Genomic DNA, 14,946 nt, shown 5'->3' with positions numbered 1-14,946 from the left:
GTTCCTGTACTCTGCTGTACTATGCGTTCCAATCTTGTGAAACAGTAGCTGTCTCCAATAACTTGTCCAATTATTTTTTTTGTCGACATTTAGAGAAAGTTCGAATAGAAAATAGATCCAGAAAATTGCCCGCTAGTGCTTTCATTTAATTATCTTGTATCGATAAAAACAGCTGTTAGTAATGACGCACCTCGTACCGTCAAAATGATTCCGCAATCATACGTTGTTGTTTTTTAACACAGCTTCTATCCTCACTTGTCGGGAATAAAGAAACTTTGACAAAAGAAAAATCCATCATCAAACGATTAAAAATGTTGTTGAGCTTTATAACATTTCTCATATCTGCCGCCGCAAATATTTTTGTCACATTACTTTTGTCGAACGCACCCGGGTCAATGAAATCCTGCCTAATGATGCGATTGGTTCAGATCTGGTCCGGTCTAAGGTTTGGGCCAAGTCAAACAAAGACATTCAAAAGACGTCGGTCTGTGTTTACTGGGGTGTATCCTACAGTGTCGGTCTATAACTTTATGAATGTCCATCCATGTGGAAGGCCTAGCGTTTGTAAAACAGCCAGTTGCATTGGCTTTATTAGTCCTGGTTCCTGTGACTAATCATGTTGTCTATTTAAGCGCTGAATAGGCCCATCAGCTACCCAACTTTATCAGGAGTTATCCTGAGTCTATTGGCAATGAGAATCTATGTGTTTAACACAGAGGGAAATGCAGAAGTATTAATTTATTGTTGTTATCATCTTCTCAAAAATGTACAGAGAAACTTGAAACCACTGATTATCATGACAATTTAGCTGACGGGGTTCAACTCCCGGACAGCAGAGTTTTCAGAGTCCTGCTCCAGTTTCAACTGTTCTGCCTTACTATTATTCGACCATGCTGGTCATTTATGAACATTTGAACATCTTGTCCATGTTCTATTATAATCTCCACCCGGCACAGCCAGAAGAGGACTGGCCACCCCACATAGCCTGGTTCCTCTCTAGGTTTCTTCCTAGGTTTTGGCCTTTCTAGGGAGTTTTCCCAGCCACCGTGCTTCTACACCTGCATTGCTTGCTGTTTGGGGTTTTAGGCTGGGTTTCTGTACAGCACTTTGAGATATCAGCTGATGTACGAAGGGCTATATAAATACATTTGATTTGATTTGCAATAGAGCTGAGATGCTAATATTTGTGTAAACTCTACATAGTTGTGTTCTGTGGGTGTCACTGAGTAGGCTGAACAATCCATAGGTAAGACTGTAGAGTGCAATATGAATGTCCAACACAAACAAAAGACCCTCCATACTCAACTGGTGGACCTCAGTCCGGATCCAGACTGGGTCAATACGGACCACGGCCCGGATCCAGACTGGGTCAATACGGACCACGGCCCGGATCCAGACTGGGTCAATACGGACCACGGCCCGGATCCAGACTGGGTCAATACGGACCTCGGTCCGGATCCAGACTGGGTCAATACGGACCTCGGTCCGGATCCAGACTGGGTCAATACGGACCTCGGTCCGGATCCAGACTGGGTCAATACGGACCTCGGTCCGGATCCAGACTGGGTCAATACGGACCTCGGTCCGGATCCAGACTGGGTCAATACGGACCACGGTCCAGATCCAGAGCGGGTCAATACAGACCTCGGTCCAGATCCAGACTGGGTCAATACAGACCACGGTCCACATCCAGAACGGGTCAATACGGACCACGGAACCCAAATATATACATAATAATACTTTTTTTGGGTTGGGTTTCGACCCCTGGTATCATATAAACACAGAAGACATGGAAATGTGTAAAATTGCAGGAAATTAGCTTTAAAACTGCAACAACAAAAAATGTTGCCCCACATCTCAAAATGTTTAGAATTGTGTGATATTACATTTAAACCTGCCAACAACAGGGTTGTGAAGATTTTGGGGTTGCAAGTTGGGGGTTTGTTACGCCAATAAATTACAATATCCATCTGGACTTTTGCCACCTAGGAAACTTGTGTGACTGGACCTTCTCAAATAGTACTGGAGAACCCCTGTAATAGACTGACTGGGAAGGTGATTTTTGAGTCAAAGTCCTGCAATAAGAGCTAAGACATTAATATGTGTTAACTCTTGGTAATTGTATTCTGTGGGTATCACCTGTTTCCTGGGTGCACAATCCAACCAGTTTCATAAGTACATATAAAAATGTCCCCAATGCAAATGATGCAGTCCAACATATACACAGTGGGATTTCAAACGTTCTTTTCTCCTTTTTTCCCCAATTTAATCAATTATTGTAATTCATTTTAAATTAAGTAAAATTCCAATCATGTTATCATTATCTAACCCAAATATGGAATGATTCCACTATTTTCTATTCGTTCATCACTTTCAATTACCGTAGGTACTTTTACTGTGAGGTTGAACCGCAAATTCCACTATTGTGGCTAATCGTTATTGTAGCTATCTTCACATAGGTAGGGACAAGCGGGGAGGACGGAGACGTTGGCCACGATCAGATATAGATGTATTATGTAGAACAAACATGCATCTGATTCTAAGGAATCATGTCAGTTCTATTCAAGGCATTTCTATCTGCAACTTCCACAGCGTTTTTGTACTGAACATCCCCAGGCGAAACCCACTGAGCTGTATACGAACAATGAAAGCCTTACAATTGAAAACGTGTGGTGGACACCACGCCGTGTGCTCGTAAATGTTTTTTCTCACGTTCTTCACTCACTCGGTTTGACACAAAACCTTATCCAAACGTTATTTCGATGTTAGTCCGTTTAAACGTTCTATTACATACCTGTAATAATAAAGAGAAACGGTCAGCACAGTTCTGGCGTTTTCTTTATTCTGTAGAATGGTGGGCACCAACCCGGAACTTCCTGTTCCCCCCACTACCACAGCGACATTATTGGACTGATGGACTAACTACTACTAAACCATGTAGAATATAAAAGGGAGATTGATTAGCTAGACAAATAAGCCTTGTTTGTTTTAACTAAGGGGGTGTCTGTTGTAGTGTCTAAGTTTTTCAACTCATTACATATGCATTGTAGATGATCTCTGTGGAAGGCTAGGAAGATCATCAAAAACCTCAGCCACCAGAGACACGGCCTGTTCACCCTGTTACCATCTTGGAAAGGGGGATATCTAGTCAGTTGTACAACTGAATGGCTTCAACGGAAATGTGTCATCAGCATTTAACCAAATCCCTCTGAATCAGAGAGGTGTGAGGGGCTGCCATAATCGACATCCACGTCTTCGGCGCCCGGGGAACAGTGGGTTAACAACAGATAGTTAACTTGTCAGCTCACTCTGACCACTCGGCTACCTGCCGCCCCTAGCAGTTGGAGACAGTACAGGTGCATCAAAGCTGGGACTGAGAGAATGAAGCCACTTCTATCTCCAGGCCATAAGACTGTTAAACAGTCATCACCAATTTGATTTAGAGAATATTGGTGACTAGTAAATTGTCTTGACCCAGTGTGTAGAGGTGTCATGACACGTATTGTGTAGATAAATACAGATATATTTGTTGGAATTTCATGAATTAAACAAAGCATTATATTTAGTGTAAAGTTAACACCCCAAAACTATGATGATTCAGTAGATCAATAAAGAGAATGTCAGATTTAGCTTTGTGATGCTCATTTAAACTTCCTGTCTTGCTAAGCTTCAGAAAAGCACTATATATGTCACTTAAAGTATGTTTTTTGGTAATTCGTTACAAAAAAAGAGAAGGGTTTGGCCAGTACAAATTAATGTACAATCTTTACTTTTCATTGGAAGATACATTAAGCAGGCTTCAATTAAGTTATCCAAACATATGTAAAATTAATAAATAGTCTAGTTTTAAAATACTATTTCATAAACAAAAATAATCCACCCAACCGAATGGTGAAAACTGATCACACCATCTCTATCTGATACATGTTGTGTCTACCAGCTCATTCCCACAGAAAACTGCAGAGGGAAGCAGCACCACCCAGTCAACCAGCCTCACAGAGGATATTCAACCCTCAGGGCAAATCCAAGGTCATATCAATATCTTTACAGTAGAAGCTATCAAAACGCACCAGAACTGACAAGGTGAATACTGATCAGTAAAGTAGAGAGGCTAAAATTCTATAACGCTCCCTTTTCTCACAGTGAGAAACAACAGGAATACAATAGAGTATACTATGATTTCTGGAGAATTAAGTGAAGGAATGATTTTAATCTTAGCTAGTCAGAGAACTGATGAGGATTCTCACATGTATGTATATGTTGGTGTCTTTTTAAGTGGCCATGTTGAGAGAAACTCTTCCAACAGTCAGAGCAGGAGTAAGGCTTTTTTTTACAAAGACTAAAACTCCACAGAGCAAAGCAATGCAGACGCCCAGTGGCGAGGAAAAACTTCCTAGAATTCTCCCATCTCCACAGAGGAACTCTAGAGCTCTGTCAGAGTGACTATCAGGTTCTGCTCACCTACCTGACCAAGGCCCTTCTCCCCTGCTTCCTCAGTTTGCCCGGGCTGCCAGCTCAAGCAAGCATCTTGGTGGTTCCAAACTTCTTCCATTTAAGAATGATGGAGGCCACTGTGTTCTTGGGGACCTTCAATGCTGCAGATATTTTTTGGTACCCTTCCCCAGATCTGTGCCTCTATACAATTCAGTCTCGGAGCTCTACGGACAATTCCTTCGACATCATGGCTTGGTTTTAGCTCCAACATGCACTGTCAGCTGTGGGACCTTACATAGACAGGTCTGTGCCTTTCCAAAGCATGTCCAATCAATTGAATTTACCACAGCTGGACTCCAATCAAGTTGTAGAAACATCTCAAGGATGATCAATGGAAACAGGATGCACCAGAGCTCAATTTCGAGTCTCATAGCAAAGTGTCTGAATACTTATGTTCATAAAGTTGTTTTTTTAAAGATATATTTTGAAAAAATATATATAAAAACCTGTTTTCACTTTGGCATTATGGGGTGTGTGTCGATTGCAGAGGACATTTTAATTTAATCAATTTTAGAATAAGGCTGTAATGTAACAAAATGTGGAAAAAGTCAAGGGTCTGAATACTTTCCGAATGCACTGTAGCTAATTTAGAAAAACGGGATAGTCTTCTTGTCCTCCTTTTTAACATCACAAACAACAATGGAAATCAATAACTATGTCTCTGTTGTCATATGTTTCTTTCTGGTAAGTCTTTCCCATCCTGGAGTCTGAGATCTTGTGGAAATCTGTGGTAGAGAATAATGTATGACAATTTAGACACAACATTATCGTACAATAGTTATCATCATGCTTTCCATAGTTTAGGGCTATAGCTACCTAGGCCTTGACAACTAGTTATTGGGTTATCCAGCTAGCTACAAAAGTGTATACTAACACGAAATATATGTATTACTAACGCAATACTGTTGTTTCCAATTGGGGACTTTTATTGTGAAGGCGAACCGTAAATTCCACTGTTATTTATAATCCTTATTGTGGCTAACTTCACACAAAGGTGAGCCCAGCTAGCTAGCGAGTAGCGACCATATCATAGCTATTTGTCAGCTGTAGGTTAGGTAATTTAGCTAGCTACAGTAGCTAATCAATGTTAGAAAACTAGCTAGCTAATACAAAAACAAACTCAATATACTACATGGAAAGTTTACTCTGTACAATGTGCTATAACTCGTTAGCTAGCTGGCCTAGTTGTTAGGCCTAATATTATCGCCAGCTAACGTTTGCTACCTAGCTAAATGTAGTTAAGTACGTTTGCTAACGTTAGCTAGCTACTGTTATGCCTCTGCAGTTAGCTAGCCAACACTTGGTGAGCATAATAATAAGGAAATCCCCATCAAAAACCTTCTGTTTAAGCATTAGATGTATTTTTGCATGGGCTGCGTCTCAGTCCACCGCATCCGCTGATGTCTCTCCGTGGCAGAGCTGCGGTGTTGTTTGTCAGACCAGGAGACACCAACTTCTGTCTGTATCGCCCGAAAAATTCGGCCTACAAGCTGAGACTCATGAACAAACACATTTCTCTCTAGGACGCCCACAAGTGTCTGAATGTAGCAGGTACCAGTAACAAACATATTTTAAGTATATATTGAAGTACTTTAGTTTTTTAAAAAGGTGCAAAATACAGGTAAATGTGTTTTACTGATCTTAATCTCTCAGGTTCAGAAACTTCAATACCAATTTGTCTTTGAAAAGTGTTAGCTATATCATCCCCCACTCATTATCGCAAAGGGTTATCAACTGTCAGGGTCAATTCCATTTCAATTAGTCAATTCCACATTTTCCTCATTCAAAAGCGTTGAAGAGAATTGGATGTCAGAATTACAGAATTCAACCTAACAAAAGACTGGGTGATAATTTATGGAGGTCTAATTTATAGTTAGATATAACCTGCTCTTACCATGATTAACAGATTTCCCAATCTTCTCCTCCTCTTCTTCATCTTTAATGTTGACATTCAGCTCCAGTGTTTGACTGCAGTCTTCCAGCTTCACTGATGCCATCTCTGGACCCTGCAGTGCAAACTGGGCTCCACTGTCACAATCAGGACCCAGTGACTGTAGGTTTGGAGTGTGTAATTTGTCAACTCTGTATAGTATCCCAGTCCTAAATAGAAGTCTGGGATCAACTTCCTCCACTGTGCATGCCACACCCCCTCTCATTGTAATGTACATATGAACACAATTTGAACAATAGCTTCCTAAAATGCTGTGGTGCTGGCTAACACAATAGGAAAGGTTGTGGTAGATGTGGGCCATCACATGTGAGGTCACAGCTCTTTCACTCTAAACATTCATATCAATGACTCACCCTGAAATGGGTCATCAATACCAGAGTTCTACAATACTATTTACATAATCAACTAAGCATTTTAACAGTCTGACCCTCATTATAGTCTTGGGTATATATTGAGCTCTAACAAGGGGTCGTGGAAAAGGTCTTCTGAAATGAATACTGTAGTGGTGTGAGAAAGGAAACACAATCTTCCTCTCTGGTTCCATTCCCTAATATTAAGTGGTTCGTTGTTGATTTGTGGTGGTAATGCTGTCCCTGGACTTTGGTACCACATAAAACACTTGAAAAATGACAATTTGTTTTAGTTTTATTTAACTTAATAATAAACATGTTTAAGTCCTTTACACTGCAAAACATTAATTTTTTATGCATTGTAGCAAATTGGCTTGTCCCAATGGTGATGTGTAAAGGTGTAGTGACATGTTTTGACTAGATATATATTTTGAATGCCATGAATTGAACAAAAACGTTTTTTGGGTTTAACTATATAGAAAATACAAAAGGTTAAACCAGCACAAATTCATGTAGAATGTTTATTTGTCATAGTCAGATCAATTACCCAAATAAATGTATCAATGACTACTAAAGTAATCAATCTAGTTTTATAAGACAATAATAAACACGGAGTCATTTCACAGCCTGTGTATCATTAAACACAAGTCATTATGTAGTAAAAAAAGAACCCACCCAAACTAATGTTTGATCACACCATCTCTATCTGATACATGTATCTACTAATCATTATCTGATACCTGTTGTCTACTAACTCATTCCCACAGAGAACTGATCATCACATCATCTCTATCTGATACCTGTTGTCTACTAACTCAATCATCACATCATCTCTATCTGATACCTGTTGTCTACTAACTCATTCCCACAGAGAACTCATCACATCATCTCTATCTGATACCTGTTGTCTACTAACTCATTCCCACAGAGAACTGATCATCACACCATCTCTATCTGATACCTGTTGTCTACTAACTCAACAGAAAACTGATTCACACCAGACCTGAACATGTTGTCTACTAACTCATTCATCATCACATCATCTCTATCTGATACCTGTTGTCTACTAACTCATTCCCACAGAGAACTGATCATCACATCATCTCTATCTGATACCTGTTGTCTACTAACTCATTCCCACAGAAAACTGATCATCACATCATCTCATCTGATACCTGTTGTCTACTAACTCATTCCCACAGAGAACTGATCATCACATCATCTCTATCTGATACATGTATCTACTAACTCATTCCCACAGAGAACTGATCATCACACCATCTCTATCTGATACCTGTTGTCTACTAACTCATTCCCACAGAGAACTGATCATCACATCATCTCTATCTGATACCTGTTGTCTACTAACTCATTCCCACAGAGAACTGATCATCACACCATCTCTATCTGATACATGTATCTACTAACTCATTCCCACAGAGAACTGATCATCACACCATCTCTACCTGCAGAGGAATAGCTTTTTATTTTATTATCATTGTTGAATATTTAAAACATACGATCTATTTGCAGTGAAGCCGCTTGACATCTACATCACATTAGTCATCTGACAGACGCCCATCCAGAGCGATCCACAGATGCAGCAACGGTCAAAGCCCTGAGGGACAACTTGGTGTCAGATCAAAACGTATTATATCTTACAAAAATCCATACCGCTCACTTTAGTATGACACTGGCCTATGAATGTAATATGAGTCGTACAATATAATACGATTTGTAGGATGTTTAAGTATTTTACGAATTACAATATGTTACAAATATGCAATACGTATGATATTTTACTTATTCCAATTTGATGTTAACATTAATTAACATGCTAAATAGTTGCATGCTAACTTTACATGCTGAGTACACTATATAAACTCAGCAAAAAAGAAACATCCCTTTTTCAGGACCCAGTCTTTCAAATATAAGTAGTAAAAATCCAAATAACTTAACAGATCTTCATTGGACTGCAGATGTGGCCAGGGCAATAAATTACAATGTCCGTACTGTGAGACGCCTAAGACAGCGCTACAGGGAGACAGGACGGACAGCTGATCATCCTCACAGTGGCAGACCACGTGTAACAACACCTGCACAGGATCGGGAATCAGAACATCACACCTGCAGTACAGGATGGCAACAACAGCTGCCCGAGTTACACCAGGAACGCACAATCCCTCCATCAGTGCTCAGACTGTCCCCAATAGGCTGAGAGAGGCTGGACTGAGGGCTTGTAGGCCTGTTGTAAGGCAGGTCCTCACCAGACCGGCAACAACGTCGCCTATGGGCACAAACCAACCTTTGCAGACAGGACTGGCAAAAAGTGCTCTTCACTGACGAGTCACGGTTTTGTCTCACCAGGGGTGATGGTTGGAATCGCATTTATTGTTGAAGGAATGAGCGTTACACCGAGGCCTGTACTCTCGAGTGGGATCGATTTGGTTGAGTGTCCGTCATTGGTCTGGGGCGGTGTGTCACAGCATCATCAGACTGAGCTTGTTGTCATTGCAGGCGATCTCAACGCTGTGCTTTACAGGGAAGACATCATCCTCCCTCATGAGGTACCCTTCCTGCAGGCTCATCCTGACATGACCCTCCAGCATGACAATGCCACCAGACATACTGCTCGTTCTGTGCATGATTTCCTGCAAGACAGGAATGGCCAACGAAGAGCCCGGATCTCAATCCCATTGAGCACGCCTGGGACCTGTTGGATCGGAGGGTGAGGGCTAGGGCCATTCCCCCCAGAATTGTCCGGGAACTTGCAGATGCATGGGTGGAAGAGTAGGGTAACATCTCACAGCAAGAACTGGTAAATCTGGTGCAGTCCATGAGGAGGAGATGCACTGCAGTACTTAAAGCAGCTGGTGGCCACACCAGATACTGACTGTTACTTTTGATTTTGACCCCCTCCCCCCCCCCTCCTTTGTTCAGGGACACATTATTCCATTTCTGTTAGTCATGTCTGAGGAACGTGTTCTGTTTATGCCTCAGTTGTTGAATCTTATGTTCATACAAATATTTACACACGTTAAGTTTGCTGAAAATAAACGCACTTGACAGTGAGAGTACGTTTCTTTTTTTGCTGAGATATCTATATATATACAAAAGTATGTGGACACCCCGTCAAATGAGTGGTTTCGGCCATTTCAGCCACACACTTTACTGACCGGTGTATACAATTGAGCACACAGCCATGCAATCTCCATAGACACATTTTGGCAGTAGAATGGCCTGAAGAGCTCAGCAACTTTCAAAGTGGCATTGTCATAGGATGCCACCTTTCCAACAAGTCAGTTTGTCAAATTTCTGCACTGCTAGAGCTGCCCCGGTCAGTGGTAGGCCACACAAGCTTACAGAACGGGACCGCCAAGTGCTGAAGCGCGTAAAAATAATTTGTCCTCAGTTGCAACACTCACTACCAAGTTCCAAACTGCCTCTGTAAGCAACGTCAACACAAGAACTGTTCGTTAGGAGCTTCACAAAAAAAATGGGTTTCTATGGCCGAGCAGCCACACACAAGACTAAAATCACCAAGATGTGCAATGCCAAGCGTCAGCTGGAGTGGTGTAACGCTATTGGACTTTCTGGAGTGATGAATCACACCTCATCTGGAAGTCTGATGGACAAATCTGGGTTTGGTGGATGCTAGGCGAACGATACCTGCCGCAATGCATAGTGCCAACTGTAAAGTGTGGTGGAGATATAATGGTCAAGGGCTGTTTTTCATGGTTCGGATTAGTCCCCTTAGTTCCAGTGAAGGGAAATCTTAATGCTACAGCATACAATGACATTCTAGATGATTCTGTGCTTCCAACTTTGTGGTAACAGTTTGGGAAGGCCCTTTCCTGTTTCCGCATGACAGTTTCCCTCTGCACAAAGCAAGGTCCATACAAAAATGGTTTATTGAGATCGGTGTGGAAGAACTTGACTGGCCTGCACAGAGCCCTGACCTCAACCCCATCGAACACCTTTGGGATGAATTGGAACGCTGACTTCGAGCCGAATGAAAGAAAGTCCCCACAGCAATGTTCCAGCATCTACTGGAAAGTCTTCCCAGAAGAGTGGAAGCTGTTATAGCAGCAGAGGGCGGAGGACCAAGTCCATATTAATGCCCATGATTTTGTAATGAGATGTTCGACGAGCAGGTGTCCACATACTCCTGGCCATGTAGTGTAGTTGCAAAGTTGCTTATTAGCTAAAATGCAAAAGTTGTCTATGATGAGATTCGAACATGAAACCTTTGGGTTGCAATACGTTCATGTTATATGCAGACCCATCTATACACCCGACCAACCAACCACCCTCCTTTTGTTTTTGCCTTAAAAGGAAAATGTTTAAACTTCATATTCAATATTCATCTCCAGCACCACCCCCTCTGCACAGTTGTCAATGAGAAACAATAGGATTACAATTGAGTGTTCTTCTTAATGTTATCAAATTCACTGTTAACAATTCCTTTATGAGATGAGAATGAAGCGATGGAGTGACTAATCTTAACTGGACTGAGACAACTGATGAGGCTTCTTGCCTTTATGTATACGTTGATGTGTTTTTAAGGTAGCCAATTGGGAGAAACTCTTCCCACAGTCAGAGCAGGAGTAAGGCTTCTCTCCTGTGTGTCTTCTTTGATGAATTTTTAGCTCAGTTGATGTTGTGAAGCACTTCCCACAGTCAGAGCAGGAGTAAGGCTTCTCTCCTTTATGTATACGTTGGTGTATTTTTAAGCTGCCCTGTTGGGAGAAACTCTTCCCACAGTCAGAGCAGGAGTAAGGCTTCTCTCCTGTGTGTCCTCTTTGATGAACTTTTAGCTCAGTTGATGTTGTGAAGCACTTCCCACAGTCAGAGCAGGAGTAAGGCTTCTCTCCTTTATGTATGCGTTGGTGACATTTTAAGTTGCTCTGTTGGGAGAAACCCTTCCCACAGTCAGAGCAGGAGTAAGGCTTCTCTCCTGTGTGTATTCGCTGGTGACATATTAAGTGGATCTGTTGAGAGAAACCCTTCCCACAGTCAGAGCAGTAGTAAGGCTTATCTCCTGTGTGTGTACGTTGGTGTGTTTTAAAATTGCTCTGTTGAGAGAAACTCTCCCCACAATCAGAGCAGTAGTAAGGTTTCTCTCCAGTGTGCATTTTCTGATGAACTGTCAGAGTCCTTGATGTTATGAAACTCCTCCCACAGTCAGAACAGAAGTAAGGCTTCTCTCCTGTGTGTGTTCTCTGATGAACTGTTAGTCCAGTTGATGTTGTGAAACATTTTCCACAGTCAGAGCAGTTGTAAGGCTTCTCACCTGTGTGTATACGTTGGTGTGTTTTTAAGTTGCTCTGATGAGAGAAACGCTCCCCACAATCAGAGCAAGAGTAAGGTTTCTCTCCAGTGTGCACTCTCTGATGAACTGTCAGAGCCTGTGATGTTTTTAAACTCTTCCCACAGTCAGTGCAGGAATACAGATTATCTCCTGTGTGTATTTTTAAGTGTATTTTTAGTTTTGATAGAAATGGGAAAATCTCCTCACAATGTGGGCAGGGATGAGACCTCTTAGCTCTGTGACCTTCCTGCTGTTGCTCTCTGGATGTAGAGAATGTCTCAACATGGTCTCCTGTGTGAACAACATCAGAAGAACCAGTCAGTTGGTGTGATATACATATGACTTCATAACAATAGGCTGTACAATACAGGGAATAAAGCTATTAGGGCCATGCCGACAAAAAAACAAAACATCCTGGTCGACAGTCATCTGTTCTTTCGACCAATCGATTTGTATACATTTTAAAACGTGTATTTTTCCAAATATTAGACACACTTTTTGTTTGAATAAAATCAAATATATGTAGGCTACTGAGCTTGTCTGATGCTTTAAGCACGGCAATACATTTAAAAAAAAATCAAGACATAAATTACTAAAGAGGGAGCCAGAGATCAACCTGTTCCCGACCCTCCTAATCCTCACTGCTGCTGGCCTTCTCAGACTCTGCTGTTACCCTCCTGAAGTAGCTGATAACAGGCTACACCAGCAGTCAACAGATTTCTCCATTTGGAGTGGCAGATTATCGTGCCATTTCTACTGATCTGCATGTCAGTTATGGTTTTCATGGAACCTTTTCATTTAATTTAAAATAACGTCTAGTAACCTCACCTATCTGCACCTCATTGTCTCACGTCATATACTGTGATCATAATGCCATGGCCGTCTGAGAGGACAATGCATGGCAGACTACTTGAGGTGCAGACATTGTCCCCTGTCCTTGGACTATCCAACTCACTAGCGATGCCTCTTGTATCAATGAATGTGATTGGTAAAAGGAAAGGTAGACATGGTAGGGGCACAATTGGATCCCCAGGTCCATGATAATGTGAGACCTCTTATGTTAGGACATTTCTGAGAAAGAAGAACTGAGTATTTTAAGAGGGAAGTGTTGCATGTAGTCACGCTCACACCTGGAAATGTAGACATAATGATAGTGTTAGGACACAGTTTGGTCACTCGTCAGGGTAGCATGTAGCTAGCTAGTTAGCCACCCATGTGTCGAACGTTGGACCCTGTGTGATTGCCAGAGAAAGCTAACATGTAGCAGTCAATGTAAATGGTGAGAGTCTAAGGACAGCTCTAAACGTACTGGAGAGGTGTTACATGAAAGACAGTTCCATTTCAAATGCATTATACAAGCTTGGAATTGAGTTTCCTTCCCTTGCAATTAACAGCATGTGACTATTATTTGACCCTGCTGGTCAACTATGAATGTTTGAACATCTTGAAGAAAGATCTGGCCTTATTGGCCATGTACTCTTATAATCTCTACCCGGCACAGTCAAAAGAAGACTGGCCACCCCTCAGAGCATGGTTCTTCTCTAGGTTGCTTCCAAGGTTCCTGCCTTTTTAGGGAGTTTTTCCTAGCCACCGTGCTTCTGCATAGCTTGCTGTTTGGGGTTTTCGGCAGAGTTTCTGTATAAGCACTTTGTGACATCTGCTGATGTAAAAAGGGCTTTATAAATACATTTGATGATGATGATGATGATGATGATGATGATGATGATGTCTTCATATCTCAAATCAATGTCACGTGGTTAATAAATTATATCTAAATTAAAATTATTCAATTCAAAAAGTTACTTCTATTGTCAATATGTAAAAACAGCCTACAAATAGCCAACAATAACACTGCAGCCTGCATGTAGAACATATTTATTATGAAAATAAATATTCTATAAATCACATTGGCTATGCATGGCCTGACTGCAAGGAACTTTAAACATTGCATCCAACTAATAATTTGGTCTGGCCTGTGCTAGCAAACTTGCAACATTGTATAAAATATTCTGGGCCCTCAAGAGTTTCCTTGGCCAGTGAGCTCAGGAAAGACAGACACAGTTGTAGGCTATTTGCGCAAGGGATGAGAAGTAATCAGGTAGGCCTATTTTATGATGTTAAACCGGATCAGAGCATGACATTTTTCCCCTTTCATGCTGAGTCATTATCGAAAGGAAGAGAGATGAAAATATGAGTAAAATAGTCTACATTGAGGAACTATTGTCATTCTCACTGGTTGTAAAAACAGACTTTGTTTACTTGTTGTTTGAGGCGAAGAAAAATGACTTTGAGAAACTCCACAGTGATGGTGAGTTAAGACAATCAAAATTGGAAAGAAGTTGAAGGTGCTCAAGCAATGTGAGTAGAGGTGCAACCTAAAAATGTGTAAACATCATTTTACAGCAAAGGTGCAACACTCTCTCACCATTTAAAAAAATCGTAGTTTTGTTAAGCAAGTTTAAAAGATTGACGTTTCGGTCTTCAATGCCGTTCAAACGGCAATATTTTAAACTTGCTTAATTAAAATTTGAAAAAGTGATTGAGTGAGAGTTGTGCCTTTTCCTGTCCATTGAGTTAAGACATTCAGTAATAGTATCAGATCCCTTCCTGGGCACATTTATAGGCCTACATTTACACAGAGGCCAGGTTGCCTATAGGCCAACATTTACACAGAGAAGTAGGCATACCTTGTAGCCAAGGTTGTTCCTTTGCAAACAAAATGTAAACTCTTACATTGACAACAGTAAGAGTGTTGTAATAATAATATATTGAATTCATCACCATAATTAAACAAACATTGTAGATTAGAAATTATGTGAATTAACAGTAAAAGTACTACT

General features: G+C 41.1%; 1 protein-coding gene and 1 long non-coding RNA gene across 2 annotated transcripts in view; both read right to left on the bottom strand.

Annotated features, from left to right (window-relative positions):
* The window catches only part of LOC124021733 (zinc finger protein 585A-like), a 42,868-nt gene that overhangs the window by 7,904 nt on the left and 20,018 nt on the right, over nt 1-14,946 (bottom strand). Inside the window, exons 5-6 of the mRNA XM_046336864.1 lie at nt 11,303-12,397; nt 1,286-1,661 (exon numbers count right to left, since the gene is read on the bottom strand). Of these exons, the coding sequence (XP_046192820.1) occupies nt 1,286-1,661; nt 11,303-12,397 (1,471 nt within the window). The remainder of the gene's footprint in view (nt 1-1,285; nt 1,662-11,302; nt 12,398-14,946) is intronic.
* On the bottom strand, nt 7,681-8,684 carry LOC124021729. Its single transcript, XR_006836297.1, has 3 exons — nt 8,262-8,684; nt 7,852-8,082; nt 7,681-7,756 (listed from the first exon to the last, which is right to left on the bottom strand). It is a non-coding gene; the product is annotated as an uncharacterized LOC124021729 (long non-coding RNA).

This window comes from Oncorhynchus gorbuscha, unplaced genomic scaffold (assembly GCF_021184085.1).
Source record: "Oncorhynchus gorbuscha isolate QuinsamMale2020 ecotype Even-year unplaced genomic scaffold, OgorEven_v1.0 Un_scaffold_1187, whole genome shotgun sequence".
Taxonomy (NCBI): Eukaryota; Metazoa; Chordata; class Actinopteri; order Salmoniformes; family Salmonidae; genus Oncorhynchus; species Oncorhynchus gorbuscha.
Note: the sequence above shows the minus strand (reverse complement) of the source record. Positions and strands in the feature narration are given on the sequence as shown.